General features: G+C 37.4%; 1 protein-coding gene across 7 annotated transcripts in view; it reads left to right on the forward strand.

Annotated features, from left to right (window-relative positions):
- Positions 1–16,435, forward strand: part of CAMK2D (calcium/calmodulin dependent protein kinase II delta) — a 307,719-nt gene that overhangs the window by 262,738 nt on the left and 28,546 nt on the right. For 2 of the 7 annotated variants that reach the window (XM_070371950.1, XM_070371954.1), the window contains exons 13-16: positions 491–528; positions 4,760–4,819; positions 7,004–7,045; positions 9,468–9,516. In XM_070371950.1, coding sequence (XP_070228051.1) covers positions 491–528; positions 4,760–4,819; positions 7,004–7,045; positions 9,468–9,516 — 189 coding nt within the window. The remainder of the gene's footprint in view (positions 1–490; positions 529–4,759; positions 4,820–7,003; positions 7,046–9,467; positions 9,517–16,435) is intronic. The other 5 variants (XM_070371951.1, XM_070371952.1, XM_070371953.1 and 2 more) reach the window with 5 other exon arrangements.

Here is a 16,435-nt window from a genome sequence, read left to right on the forward strand (position 1 = left end):
GAATGCTATTTAGCCAGAGCAGATTTTCACAAATGAGTTTTAAACCTCTAGGAAGAGGGGCTTAAGTGGCAGAACTGACATGGCCACCATACTTCAGTGTGAATGAACATGTAATACAATCTGTGAGCTGATGTCTGAAGACTTGAAATCAACTTTCTGGATTACAAAAGCATAGTCCAGTTAAAGTTCCAGTATCCTTTTCGCAACCAACTGTGAGATAAAGTCCAGTAATGTAACGGACAAAGTGTCCAATTATTTTCAATGAACTAAATAAGAATTCAGTTCTAAATTTGATGTGACAAGACCAAGAAAAGTGATACTGTATTTCAATGTCCTATAAGCTCGCGCTCATCAGTGTGACCTTGATAATCGGGCATATGCTGGCCATAAATCAGTAAAGGTAGTAGAAGGAGACAATAACCTGTTTTGTTGCCTGGCTGTGGGTTTCTGTGGATAACTCACTAAACTGATTTTTACCCTCATTTTGCAGCAGCCAAGAGTTTGTTGAAGAAACCGGATGGAGTAAAGGTAAGTTAAACAGCTGCTCCTAAACTCATTTCTGACTTTCAGATGCTGGATCATTTTTAAATGTTAAATATAAGTTCTAAATCATTGTAGCTCATACTTTTTATAGTTCCTGATACAGGATGCAGAATGAAATATAAAATAATTTAATATACAGAAATGACTGATATTTATACCAAGAAAAGCTACATCTTTTCTACTTGTTATATATTAAATAATCATGACAAAACAATACTTTATATGGCGTTACTTTAGAAATTGAGTGTGTAAATCCTGTCTGCTTTACTATAGCCTCCAACTGTCATGATGACCTGAAAATTCATGAAAACCAAATGTTTTTCCAAATAGTTATGTTGTGTTCTTTTAAAGTTCTGGCTGCTGAATTTTATAGACTGAAAAAAACAAATCAAGTCTAGGAAATCAAAATTCAAAAATCTATTTTCTCTGCTTGGACAGTATTTATAAAGGTCTTAATTGTTCCTATTCTTCTGTCGTAAGACTTTGAGACAGAATTGACATGAATATTCTGAACAATTATTAGGACATTTTCCCAAGAAAGACAGCAGCAGAGTATTTTTACTTTCTAAAAGTTTTGGGTTTCCAAACAAAATAATACAATTTACTTTCTATTGATGCTGGTTTTTTTTTCCTGTGGGAATTTACCTTTGATTGAATATAACCTTATACATGAATTATGTGTGTTATCTTTTAGAGTATTACCTCAATGTTTTATTTCTTTAATCTTTTTCTTTCTCTTCCAATGGCAGACGCCAACATTCCTCATGAACACTTCAACGTTCTTGGGAATTAATTAATTTTCTAACATTTGAACTTGACCCAAAGTCAAGTGGTCAGTTCATTTTGAATATAGAACAGAGAATATCATCTGTCACTTATGTTCATGCCCAGTCATTTCTTCACCACCTGTCTGTGTGTGACTTGGGAATTTCCAGAGCTATGATGATCATGCACTTGTGATTCCCATTAGGATGGCATTTACCTTTTACTAATTCCTTTCCTCAATCTAATATTCTCTTCCTTCTGCTTAGTTTATTCAACAGAAATTTCAGTAATGACTGTTGATGTCTGCTTTTTCCCCAGTGCTACATTGGTGGAAATGTGGTATTTTAAATTTTCCAAATGTTTTATTCTCCTCTGTTTTTCTGTGGTATTCAGTGATGCAGAGCTCATAGTTTCTATTAAGATATTTATTTTCACTACTATTCTTATATAGAAAGAAACATTTCCAGAACTTTTTTCTTCCAGTCAACTTACAGTTCCTCTTTAAAGACAAAATTATTCTGTGCTCCATGCTTTGATACTTTAAAAATTCAACCGGTCATATTTTTTTTCTTTTCCTTTCTTTTTGACTGGTCAATTCAGAAAAGGAAGTCCAGTTCGAGTGTTCAGATGATGGTGAGGATCTCTGCCAGATTTCTCCTTCTGTGAAAATTCACGCTTAGGAATAGACTAGTCTTGTTTACCTAAGTTAGTGTAAGTGGAGAAAGTATAGGACCATTACAAGTTAATGGTAATTAACTATCAAAACACAGTGCCCATCTTCAATCATTTTTTTCTTTGAAATGGAATTTTTGAAACATGTAAAAAGTTTACACTGTCATCCATATATTATTAAAGGGTCTTTTACAAGACAGTGCAATTTTTTTATAAAACTAAAGACTATGACAGAGTTAATGTCTATAATTATTGTGAAAAGTGAAAATCTACTATAGGATTGTCTTTAAATAGTTAAGCATGATTACCAAAATAGCAGTGATTCTTAGCTCAGATAAACCATAATGCATCCACCATGGGGTTCTATAAATAGCATGAAAGTGATGTTACCATGGACCCAATCTAGTTAAGCACCTTTTGAAAAAAAAAAATTATTAACCTCAAAACTAAATGAACTCAGCACCTGAAAAATAGGAATATCTTGCCCCTGTCTCGTAAGAATAACTCACTGCATCATTTAAATATTGATTTCATTTAATTTTTTAAATAATACTCTGCATCCATAATACAAAATAAATACATTTCAAAGACAAAAGTGCCAGAGCTCTTGTATATTTAAAAGGCAGCTGTGGTTGAGCCCATGCTTGATATTCAACTCTTTAAAAGGAATACTCCTAACCTTTTACCTAGAAATTATCCTGTTGTCTTTAATTAATGTTATAAAAACCTTCAAAATATTTTCTACAGTCAAAAAAAAATCATTAAGCTAATCTTTAACAAAAGTTTTTAGTTGTACATTTAAACACAAGTAAAAGTGGTCGTTGAGGCACATATTCATTTAACTAACATTTGCCATGCCTGACAATAAAGGATGGCTCATCCGGACAGGATGGCCCTCATTTGGAAAAGAGGACAGTGTGTGTGTGCTATGTGTGAACACATGCCGGGGGGTGTGCTGAGGGATGTGCATTTGTACGGATAACTGTGTGCAGAGGTGTGCACACGGGACATTTCCACTAAAACAAAACAGTTCTTGACAAGCACATCCTAGGAAAAAATCAAGTCTCATATCTCAAAACAGAAAATATCTCAGTATATTCCTCTTTAATTCTTTGCAACCACTGATATGAATTAAATGTATATTAAATACACATGTGCTTTAATCGTGAGTGCTTCTGATCATTTGGTAAGAAGTTAGCTGTGTTTTGCCAACGCTCTTCCTAAATAGAAAATTATTTGCATGTGTATCCTTCTTCTTATATATTCTATACCAAAGTAAATACTGAATTTTGACCCCTCTTTAATAAACTCCATTCTCTCTTATCTCTTTGTTTTGGCTGTTGCACAAATTTTATGTTAAGTTCTGTGCACTTCTATTTAAGGAAAAAATTTAAACTATGCACAAAATATAGATTGATGGTTTCCTAGTTTTTCAGTAAAGAGCCCCAAGTTTTCTCTCTTTTCCTGCATGTCACCAAGCACAGTGTTATAGCTTATTTAAATAGTACTGACACCAAATAATCACACACATAGGAATGAACAGAAAAGCAAAATATTACACACCCAAGTTAATTTTTTAAACCTTCTATCCTCCTCTTGGCATTACTTTAAATATGATCCATAGGTATAAAATATGAAAAAAAGGATTCCCAGAAAGTCTAAACAATTAAATTGGTATAACTGATCCTAAGTATTCATCTGGTATTATTTTATGCAGAATGTTTTTCTCTTTAAGTCCTTAAGTATATTTATACTACAATCATGGCATGTCTTTTTAGATGATAATATGTAAAGAAAATAGGTAATAGAGTGCAAGAAATGAATGTTAATTTACATTTGTTTGATAACCACAATGTAAGTTGTCATGCATGAGTTCAAATGAATGTTGATTATTAGTCTTTGATTCTTTAGTACCCAAACTCAATCCAGTACTTGAAACTCACTTTTGAGTTGCCACTTGTCAACAGTCTTCTCTGTGGGCCATTACAATAATTATTGACCCTCCTGAATTGTTTTCACAGCGTGGATTCCGTAGTGATAATTATCTTTCTTTAAGGTCAAAACCAATTATGTTAAAGCAAGGGAATGGTATGGCCAGTGTAGTCTTCAACAATAGCCATAGCACTTTGGTGTTTCCTCTCAAACAACTGTGAAAAATAAAGTCATTTTGCATCCAGCACATAGTAAAGAGTTCAGTTTGCCCATTTATAATTGAAGATGTATTTTTTAAAGGAGACCCAGACTTTATCATTTTAAGAAATTTATTATAAAGCCTGCATTTCCGCAGAAGATCTAAGTTTTTCATTGGATACCTACTAAGCAAAATGACGATGGCTTCCCAGAGAAAGACAGTCTATGTGTGACTCCAGGCTCAAGAATCAAATGAAAAAAAGCAATGTATTCATAACAGAGAACGATTGGAAGCTGGGAAACAGAATCCAACTTGAAGAGTATGAAAATGTTTACATTCATTTCATACTCTGACACTTGATTTGAGCTCTGCTGAAGCAGCTCTTTGTCTGTCTGCTAAGGTGACTCAGCCAAGGCAGCCAAGTCCATTTTTTCATTCCACCATCACAGACGTGGTCCTAGCCTGGGTGTGACCATCGGAGACTAGGCTTGATCGTCATTCCTGTCAGTCATCACGGTGTCTTTCACGTTCATCTTCAGTGGCTCTTTATTTTCATGTCTATATCTCCATGTAGACATGCTGCGTGTGGAGACATTGGCTACCAAGGGGTTTAAGGCATCTCTGTTTCTATTTTCTGCATACCTACAGATAAACAACAAAGCCAACGTGGTAACCAGCCCCAAAGAAAATATTCCTACCCCGGCGCTGGTATACCTGGACTCTTTGTAACCCTTCTTAAGTTCTTTACTGTTTTTGTTGTTTCTCTCATTTGCTTTCACTCTATAAATACGTATATATTTTACTTTATTTTTTTTTATTTTGTTCTTGTTTTTGCTTTGTAAGATATGAAAAAAAGTTCATTTCTTTCCTTTTTGTTAAGGTAGTTGTCAAGCAGTGTGTTTCTAACATGAGATGATCTCATTTCATTGTTGACCATTGTATGGATGATAGCTGTGGTCTCTGTAGTTACAAGTGTTGCATGCTGCCTTAGAAATACAGTAGAATGCGCTTTGGTTCTCTTAGCTCTCCTTCTGATGATAGCTGTAGATATGCAAACCGTGGTTTCTTCTCTTCATGACGCAACTGTTGACATCAAGAAGAGCTAAGAGGACTATTGCTAGACGAAAGTAAATGTAGACCTTATTCAGAGTTCCCATTCTCTCTTATTAAGACAACAGGGCTTTGTAAGACCTCACTTTCTGAGATAAAGAGGCACTGGATAATTTAAAGCTTTTTGTTTGCTGTGTTTTAAATTAAATTATCACTGTTTCACTTTAATCCAGAGAATGAAATTGCGAAGCTCCGAGCTTTGAATTATCAATGGGCATGAGTTTAGTCCATTTCTATCAAATTCACAGTATTAACAACTCAATCAGTGTAATACTGTGAGACCCTATTATGTTAAAATTCAAAGTTTGAATACTGGCATTCAGTGTTCTTAGTTCCATAATATATCCCCCAAACTATTCCATGTTTTGACTTATGAGTTTCAGACATGTTTTTTATTTTTTTTAAACTGTCCTCTGTACTGTTAATTTCAAATGAATGGATGTTATGAGATTATTTCACCTAAGGTTAACCAGAAGGCTCAACCTGAAAGCATCTGAAGGAAGGACAGACCCATCAAGATTACTTACTAACAAAAAAACAGGTTGATCACACCTCTAGCCAAGGAAGGGAAGAAAAGAAGCAGTAAATATGCTTTCAAAGTACTGCAGCATAAACTGGTGGCAATGAGATGGTTGAGTGGGCAGAGTGCTTCTGATTGAAGCACATTCTCTGTGGGTTGCAGTAACTCCCAGTTACTGAGGCATCATGTAATGAAAGTACCGAACATGCCACTGATGTATAGACACTGAATATTTTTTTACACCAGTTATTTAATTATTATTTTCCACTTGGGAATATTTCTTCAATTTTCTAGTAGAAACAATAGGAAAAATAATAATATTTTCTTCATGGAAAAGCATGACTTCACAGACAAATCTTCCATGTATATAATCTATAAAGCAGAAATTTCTTACATATAAATTAACGTGGGATTTAACAGCAATACGGGGCTTCCCTGGTAGCTCAGATGGTAAAGAATCTACCTGCAGTGTGGGAGACCCAGTACAATCCCTGGGTCAGGAAGATCCCCTGGAGAAGGGAATGGCTACCCACTCCAATATTCCTGCCTGGAGAATTCCATGGACAGAAGAGCCTGACAGGCTACAGTCCATAGGGTTGCAAAGAGTCAGACTCGACTGAGCAACTAACAGTTTAACAGCAATACATCTCAGATCATAGTGATTAATATGATTAGTTCCATAACACTTTAAACGTTCCTTATAATTTCTTATGGACTTTGGAAATACATTCTTTACAATAGCCCTTTTCAAAGTGTGATCCAATGATTCTAGGTTTTCTAAGAGTATTTTTCTGTGTGTTATGACAGCATGATTGGTTCTCAGATTAATACAGCTGAAAAATGTCTTCACAGACAATTTGAGATCATCTCAGAGAGTTCTAATCTCCAGTGCCAGTTTTCCATGGGATAGATATTACCAGGTGGTGAAAGAAGAAAGGAAAGCTCTGTCTGTTAATAGGACTTTGTGAAACAGCAAGTGCCTCTTTAGGTTTCCAGACTTCAAAGCCTTGTCTGTTTGCTGATCACGAATAAGGTCTTTTGCATGCTGCTGCTCCATACCAAAGCACTGTATCTCGTGGGCTCACCAGGGAGATCTTTCCTCAGAGATCTTGCCAGCCGCAGCCTCTGACGGTAGTTAACATCGCTTAAGCTCTTGTCACTGTTTAGTTGTGGCAGCTGGCTCACTCTGCCCTGTCCCTACACTAGTTAAGAATGTACTTACCAATGCGAACTGTTTCTTTCTCTATTTTGTTCTCACTCAGGAGCCCCAAACTACTGTAATCCACAACCCTGATGGAAACAAGGTATTCAGAAAGAACCAACATCATCTCGCTTTAACAAGATTACACATCTCATCAAATACTCAAAGCAGAATTAATTCATTACCTCAAATTAGGATAGAAAATCCTTACCCTTTTCTACCTTACTTTCTCTTGGGCCTGATTTATCTGGAACTATACACAGACTTCTTTCAAAACAAAAATGAATGACATCGTAAAAGAGAAATGAATGGTACCATTAGTCAGGAAAAGTCCAGTTTACAAGTCTTTATGTCGAGATGACTGTGTATCTTAAGCAATTCCATCTGTTTTTCCTTCCATGCCTGTCTGTGCATTGTATCTTAAATGTATTCTGCATGAAATTTTAGAATTTCTTGCTATGTCATTCCACTGTCGTCAAAAAAAAAAAAAAAAAAAACTTGAGTTTATAGTTATTTGTTTAAATTTAATGTTACTTTTGAGTTTAATTCTGTTGTCATAGTGTTGTTTTTTTTTTCTTTTAATTCCCTGTTGTTGGTGGTGTTTTTGTTGTTTGGGACGAATTTAAGGAGAATCAGGGAGTTTCAGTTCTTGTGAAGTATGTTTGTTTTTTGTTGAAGTATATGCATTTCAGTAAACAGACAGTTAACTCTTCGTTTGGCCAAAAAGTTCGTTCGGGTTTTCCATGACGATGGTACAGGAAAACCCAAATGAATTTTTTGGCTAATCCAAACTTTTCCCCAAAGTGTTTCCTATTCACTGTAAATTGTTTGCACAGCACATCTGTAGGATGAAAGTAGACAGTTTCTGAATATATTCCATCTTTTCACTTTATTACTTCTCATCCATTATTACATCTCTAAGGGAAGGAAAAAATACTTCATCAGATCTTTCTCAAATGTTAAGTATAGTCACTGGTTACTTTTCCTTACTATTATCAACAGTGTTAAAGTCTTAGAAAACAGTTCTTCTGATTGAACATTTAGTTGGTCAACATTAAAATCATTAAAGTAAAAAAAAAAATGAAGTGTTATATTCCTTAACATGAGATGTATTTTAGAGTCATGACACTTAAAATGTTCTAAAGTCCCTGAAAGACTCCAGATAGTCAGGAGCATCACACATAAGAACAATTATTTTCAATATCATTAGCAAGTGAAAGACCAAGCATAGCAGCTGGAGCGGACACTTGGATAATTCTAGCTATGTCATTTGTAAGCGCTGTTGCATGATATTTCTTGCTTACATGAATTAGTTTATTTTTACAGTGCATGGGTTTACCCTCATCCTGAATTTAAATTTGAATACTAGGTCACATTAAGAAACGCATGAAGACTCTTTGCTTTGGTTCTGTGTGTGTGGAGACTCTGGATATATATTTGATTAGTCTGTCCCTTTGGAGTAAATATATATCATAGTTACATAAATCATTTTTTCAATATTAAATCTCTAAAAGTGCACTGAATGTTTGCATCATTTTCCAAAATTTGTTTTTCATCACTGACTATATATCTATTGGTTAGAAGTTTCCAATTTTTTTCAGCAGTAGCCTTTAATCATCCTAAGTAGAAAATTGTTTCTTTCTTATGAATATTACTAAATTTCTTGGCTAGAAATATTTTATTACTACGTTATTAATGAAAAAAATTTATCAACCATTTTAAGGAACAGATCTTAATACTGGCAGCTACAGTGTCCATTTAAGTGTGCTTATAAATCTGCAGTTTCATTTGTAGTTTTACAAAGAAATAGCTTTGTCTTTTCATAATGGGAGCGAGTTTCTTATCAAGAACAGACAGCTTCTGATTTAGAAATGAATGGGAAAAAATTTAATTTTCCTTGAAAGTAAATTATTCGTATAATTCCATCATGCTGATCACAAACATGGAAATTCTTCTCAAAAGCACCTTCAGTTTCTCTTAGTACTACCCTTAACTTTTTCATCAAATGACTCAATGAAATGCTTTTTCTCTCTACAAAGAAGTCAGGCTGATAAATAGCCTACAAATTTACTGCTTGATGTTGTGCCTTAGACAAAGAGGGGGCTAATTGCTAATTATTTCAGGGAAAAAACTGTTCCTTTTAAGGTTCAAATTCATTAGTCTGCTATATTCCACTTCTCATAAGTCCGTATGGAAGCGCACCTTATGGGGCACTGCAACACAGCACGTCCTTCCACAGCTCTTAAAATAAGCTGCATACTTTGGCTGCTTCTACACATCGCCTCAATTTATCATGCTTCAGGGATTAGGCAACCAGAGTACTCCTTTTTGAAATGTTTGCAGCATTTGGCATTTTCTTTCTGTTAAGACCACGTAACAGATTTGTCCATTTGCATGTCAGCATATGCACACAGCCTGCTGAAGAATTTTGCATGATACATACATCACTCGCCAATTTTTTTAAAAAAAGAAAAGTCAAGCTATTCATGATTTGCAACTTTTTAAATGTGTTTTCTTCTCAACAGGAGTCAACTGAGAGCTCAAATACAACAATTGAGGATGAAGACGTGAAAGGTATGATTAAACCAGAAATAGAAAATCCCAACTCAGCTACATATACATCAGAAGAAAAGTATTTATTTCAAATAACTAGTAAGTTTAGGAACTAGGCCTATTCTAAAACACAAAAATAATTTTCTTTTAATAAGTACATTATTTTAATTATATATCCTGATTTTGTCCATTTTCTTCATATTATTTTCTCTATCTTGAAACAATATATAACATGTAGTATATTCAAGGATATTGTGATTTAAAACTAGTAATGAGTGTTTGGGATCATAATATCAAATTGTAAATGTATCAGTCTAAAAGGTAATACAAAAGATTTATGCCTGACTAGAAAATAACTTATATTCAAAAATGGAGTATGAGAATAACCGTTTTTTCTAAACTTTCAGTGGTCTCAAGTGGCCTTCAGTGAAATTCTGAAATTAGCAGCCTTTTAAACCTAGACTTTGATGCACTTCTCTACTATATTCTTGATCTCCATTCAGTTCACTTGCCATTCACTCCATTCACAGGTTCTCTTAGCTCCATATAGGAGTCATTGCCTGTGCCCTTACTAGCGTCTTCGCAGGGACTCTGCACACGCATACTAAACACGCATTTGCAATTAATTTTCTTGTTTTGGGCCTCAGGGTTGTTTTAGAAGTTAATCTTGCAGCAATTGTGTTTTTTCTTTTTAAATTCATTTTTGGCTGCGCTGGGTCTTTGCTGCTGTATCTGGGCTTTCCCTATTGTGGCGCGCAGGGGCTGCTGCCTAGCTGCGGTGCACAGGCTGTTCATCGCAGTGGGTTTTCCCGTTGCAGTGCGTGTGCTCAAGGGCACATGGCCTCGGTAGTTGTGGAGCGTGGGCTTAGTTGTCCCACAGCATGTGGAATCTTCCCAGACCAAGGATCAAACCTGTGTTCCCTGCATTGTCGGGCAGATTCTTCCACTGCAATTATTTCTGCAATTTTGTACTCTATTTTTCTCAATTTATTGTATGTAACTGCAGTTTCTACAGGCTGCTGTCTGAAAGTGATTCCAGAAAAATAATGGTTAAAAACGGGGATATTTAAAATAGAAGTATTAAAGGAAAAGAAGTGTAAAACACAAATTAAGAGGAATGATTCATCAGATAATTAAATATTGTCTGGAAAGATTATTACCTATCACCAAAAGTATCACCATAGGCTTTCATTCTTTAGGTGGCATTGGTAAGATACAGTTTTGAAGATTTGTTTTCATGTTGCAGAATAAAGAACCTGGAAATTCTCAGGTCAAGGAGACATACAGGCAATTTGGGAAATTAAAATGACTACAGACCACAAGTCACCTCTGCTGACTTCTTCCTCTTTGGTCAAGCAGAACAGCTGACACTATTGAAGTGTAGTCTCTATATTACTAGTGCACTGACCTAGCTCTGCTAGAGGTAGTCAGTCATTATTTTTTACAATGGAAAGGTGGATGGCTGTAAAAGGATTTTATTTGGTAGGTCTATTCATCTCTCTCTTGCCTCTGAGTTAAAATTTGAACTGAAGTAATTTTGTGAATCATTGATTCCAGTCGTATTAGATAAAAAGATTTTTTTTGAAGCAGATGTGCCAATAAGCTTTCCCAGTGATTCAGAAAGCATCATCTTTATAAGTATCTTGGATTCATTAGTTTTTTCGGTCAAGCAAAATGTTTATATGACTTTTACATTCTTCTCTTGAGCAAGATTCAAAAGGAAGAAATAACTTATGCATTATCCACTGGTGAGACTGAATCTTTAAATAACTGAATCAAATTAGGAGAATACCAAAACCTTACTGTATGCAAGTCATCCTCCAAGGAATATGTTTATTCTTAGGTGATCACAATATGTGGTCTTTCTCACCTGAATCAGACTCTTCACTATGCTGCATATTAGTTTAGGATGATTGCTTTTAATCTGTGAAAATGTTAATATATAAGCAGAGTCCCTGACAGTCTCACTTTCATAGCGTATATTTACTTGGTGAAATGAAATTATGTCAGTACTTCTCAGAAAACAATTCTTCTCTTGAAGTCATAATGATACGGGTTTCATCTTTCTTCTGGGATTTCACAAATTGAGACAGTATTTGTCTTTATAGTTAGGCTGAGTCTTCACACACCAAATGTTAGAGAAATTAAGCATATTAAGATCGAAAAAAATGTCCTGCTGATAACTGAGCCCAAAATGCTTTGGTTCATTTCCTTGAACTCAATGAATAAGTTTACATGTCTGTTTCATTTTCCTAGGGTGGTTGTGGCCACAGAGTCATAGATACAACGCATTAGGCTTCATTTGTGTTCTCTCTAAGACTCAACAGCCTTTTGGCGGTTAACCTTTTTAATACTGAATGACATCAGAAAACATTAAGTCTAGAAAACTCTTTGAACGATCACTCAGGCTGTCATTTTTACTGTAAGACAGGTGGTATATAAAACTGTCAAATATTTTTAACATATTTACTATGGTCCATCTAGTCAAGGCTATGGTTTTTCCAATGGTCATGTATGGATGTGAGAGTTGGACTGTGAAGAAAGCTGAGCACCGAAGAATTGATGCTTTTGAACTGTGGTATTGGAAAAGACTCTTGAGAGTCCCTTGGACTGCAAGGAGATCCAACCAGTCCATTCTAGAGGAGATCAGTCCTAGGTGTTCACTGGAAGGACTGATGCTAAAGCTGAAACTCCAATACTTTGGCCACCTCATGCGAAGAGTTGACTCATTGGAAAAGACTCTGATGCTGGGAGGGATTGGGGGCAGGAGGAGAAGGGGATGACAGAGGATGAGATGGTTGGATGGCATCACCGACTCGATGGACATGAGTTTGGGTGAACTCCGTGAGTTGGTGATGGACAGGGAGGCCTGGCGTGCTGCAATTCATGGGGTCACAAAGAGTCGGACACGACTGAGCGACTGAACTGAACTGACTGAACTGACTATGGTGATGATATGACTGTGGGGATCTCTGCATTTATCAGTGCACTGTCTTGCAGGAAGACCCTAATATATTTATTCATCTGAGGACTGTACTCTTTTTCTCTTTACCTCAGAGTTTGCCATAGCTCTGAATAGCTTGGTAGGCAATATGTTTATGGCCTAGCTCTGTTAGAACCCAAAGGTACACATACAATGTCCAGAAACTCACAGAGACCGATCAGGTGTATAACCTGAGCAAAATGATATGCTCACTACAAGACTATATCCTGTCCACAAAATTGCATGTCTTCCAATCACACACTTTTCAGCTCTTTCCTTTCTGTATACAACCTTGTTATCAGGGAAAGCACCACACCTTTTAACATGCTCTTCAAGACACAGTCCCATAGCACGCTCCTCTGTGCAGCCGCATATGCCCATCCCCTCCTTCTGGTTTTCCTACCTAAGGCGGCACCTAGACTCGCATCTTCCCATGCTGATGGCTGATCCTTTGAGCACTGTATCACATGCTTCCTGGGCCAGTGGCATCACATTCTGTCCCGTCCCCAAGGACCAACCTGGCGGGGACGCTGTAAAGAAAACGGGATGGGGGACATTAACACAGCATGGTGACCTACTCGAAGGAGGAAACCAGGGGAGCCAGTGACAGAGTGCCATTTTCTGGCCTCTTCTGGAGGAAGAGAAAGACTAGCAGTTGTGTGTAGCTTTTTTTTAAATTATTTTAACTTTCTGGGTCGCTACATTACCTGAAGTGCATTTAGAGTAATAGGATCTACGGATGTTTGAAAATTCTCATTAGTTGTCATTTTTCACACAGACTTTTTTTAAGTATGCTTTTCCATTATGGTTTATCATAGGATTCTTTTTTTAATTGGTGGATGATTAATGGTCCTTTCCATTCAGTGGAACCTGGAAAGCCAGGATTGGAACAGACCCATTTTCCTTCAACTCTGCTTGTTAGTTTCCGTTTAAAATGGCCTGTGGCTTTCAAGTGGTCTCAATCCCTGTTACTCTTGATCTGTATTTAGGCTATCTCAGTTTCTTCATTCACTAATGGAGTATTTATTAAATGCCTGCTATTTGTCTGAGCTCCACTTCTCTTTGTAAGCTAGTTTTAGTTGAGCTTTCAGCAGCTCAGTCAAATTACTCTTCTGTGTGCTTTACATAAATCTGTGCTATAATTTAAGCTGTTTTTTACTTTTAGTTCAATAAATCTCAAGGAAACTTAACTGGAAAAGTGAGGCCCAAGATATGGGCACTTCATATCTAAAAGTCCCTTTATTTTCTTTTCCTTGAAAACCTTCAGCATTTAGTGAGAACCACAACATGTTCCTCCCCAAGCTCATGGTCACCCTCAGGGAACTTGGAGTTGCTCTGCAGCTCTTGTTTGTGAAAAGCTTCTGGTCCTGTGTTTTCTTTCTCCAGCACAACAACTTGACTTCCTAATATTGCCCTTGTGAGCAACTTCTAATTTTGCCCTGGATTCAAAAACCAAATATTATCTCTAATGCTATGTCAATAAACTGAGTGTAATGGAGAGATATTAATAGTTTAAAAACAAATGAGCATCTTAATGAAGCATTTATTGCCATAGAAGCACTGTGATAACACACCATTATATACTTTAAAGAAGTATAGAATTTATGTTTTCAAAATATTATTTTTTTAGGTCCGTAATTATTGAAATAGTCATTCAATTTTGAATATATTTCTAGCAACTCATGAGTTAATTAATTTCCAGTGTTATCAAACAGCTGGCAGCAGCAGCCTTTGATGAGGAAGTGGCAGTGCTGACAGTACTGCTCTCCATAGCTGTGGGCGTACCTAAGGCCTGTGCTACGGAGCAGTGGCCCTTTCAACTCTGTGTACATGTCAAGACTTATCCTATGGTTTGTGGCCATCGCCCCGGGCCTGTCCTTGTGTGCTGCAGTGCCTCTCCACCTCCTAGCCTGCACAACACCATTGCTCAGAGCCAGCTACTTCTTCCTAATAGGTGTGCTACAGTTTGGCCCACCTGCTGCTCTTTCCCTAAATGCCAGAGCTGTGTGGCACCTGTTGACACTGAGCTCCTCTGCGCCAGTACATGCCCTCTGCCACTCATCCTGCTTCCAGCATCTCACTTCAGCTCACCGTTCAGCAGCCTCCTGGATCTCTTGCTGCATTTCATCTTTGTTACAGCTGTAGGCCAGTGGAGCTCTGTACTACAAGCAAAAATGTATTATGGTAGGGCTTCCCTCGGAGAAGGCAATGGCACCTCACTCCAGTACTGTTGCCTGGAAAATCCCATGGATGGAGAAGCCTGGTAGGCTGCAGTCCATGGGGTCGTGAAGAGTCAGACATGACTGTGCGACTTCACTTTCACTTTTCACTTTCATGCATTGGAGGAGGGAATGGCAACCCATTCCAGTGTTCTTGCCTGGGGAATCCCAGGGACGGGGGAGCCTGGTGGGCTGCCACCTATGGGGTCACACAGAGTCAGACACGACTGAAGTGACTTAGCAGCAGCAGCAGCAGCAGCAGCAGGGCTTCCCTGGTGGCTCAGAGGTTAAAGCGACTACCTGGAATGTGGGAGACCTGGGTTTGATCCCTGGGTTGGGAAGATCCCCTGGAGAAGGAAATGGCAACCCACCCCTGTACTCTTGCCTGGAGAATCCCATGGAGGGAGGAGCCTGGTAGGCCCCAGTCCATGGGGTCGCAAAGAGTCGGATACGACTGAGCAACTTCACTTTCACTTCACTATGTGGAGACTTCAGGCTTGTTTTTCCTCTTTTTCCTTTTGCTGACAAGCAAGTGATGCTGCATAGAATCACCGGTAATGAAGCTGCATAGGATGTTTGCATAAGGCCCAGTTTAAGGGCACAGGAGCTGACAGCCTTATCTCTTGAGTGGGGCCTGGTATGTGATGACACCTGGATGTCATGGTATCAGCTAATCCACAGAATCACTTGACTCCTGAGATTTTTGTGTGTGTCTTTTATAAATCCGGGCATGAGTAGACAGTGTGATGACTAAACACTCAGATTCAACTGTTTAGTGCAGATCATGGCTTCTGTGTAGGCTTTCCTGGGGCAGAGGCCCTCTTGGTGCCAGTCTCCTTCCCATCCTCATGAAGCCTGAAACTCAGTACTTGCTTTGCATGCATTCAGAAGAATCTGCAAATCAAGCAACTCGTGGATATTTTATTTAAAGACTTTGGATAATTATGTTGCTCCATCAGGTTGAAAGTATCTTAGAAGACCTGTAGTGTAGTGTGTGTGTGTGTTAGTTGCTCAGTTGTGTCCAACTCTTTGCAACCCCATGGACTGTAGCCTGCCAGGCTCTTCTTTCCATGGGATTTCCCAGGCAAAAATACTGGAGTGGGTTGCCAATCCCTTCTCCAGGGGATCTTCCTGACCCAGGGATTGAACCTGAGTCTCCTGCCTTGCAGGCAGATTCTTTAACATTTGAGCCACCAGGGAAGCCCAGAACAGTGTATTAGTAACTTCTTTTAGGTTTCTAATCCAAACTGATTTTTAAAAAGATTTGGTAAGAAAAATTTCTGTTTGCAAATTGTGTGTCTACCTGTTTATCTTTTGTATCAGGATCAGCAACTTACAGAACTGATGCAGAATTTATTCCACTCTACCACTGTACTCACTCTGCTTTTCTTTTCTTTACTCTTTTGCCTTCTGTGAGATTTGAATCTTAAATTCGTCAGTGATAGCTTCAGCTTTATTTAGCCCTGCTGACAAAATAGTATGGGGTCAAAAGCTCTTGCCAACCCCAGCTTAAAACAAAGTCTGAAATCAAATCAAAGCAAATGAAACCAACCAATAAAAACATGTAGCTACTAATTTTATCATTAGAAAAGCGTAAGCTCATTCTATAGTAATACCATTCCTCAGTTTAAAGTTTCTTTAAATGGCTTTACTTAGCAAGTCTGTAAATATTTGTGTGCAGTTTTAGAAAACTCCACAGGGAAAATGTAGCATTATTTTATTAAATCCTCATAAATTC

Source organism: Bos mutus, chromosome 6 (assembly GCF_027580195.1).
Source record: "Bos mutus isolate GX-2022 chromosome 6, NWIPB_WYAK_1.1, whole genome shotgun sequence".
NCBI lineage: Eukaryota > Metazoa > Chordata > Mammalia > Artiodactyla > Bovidae > Bos > Bos mutus.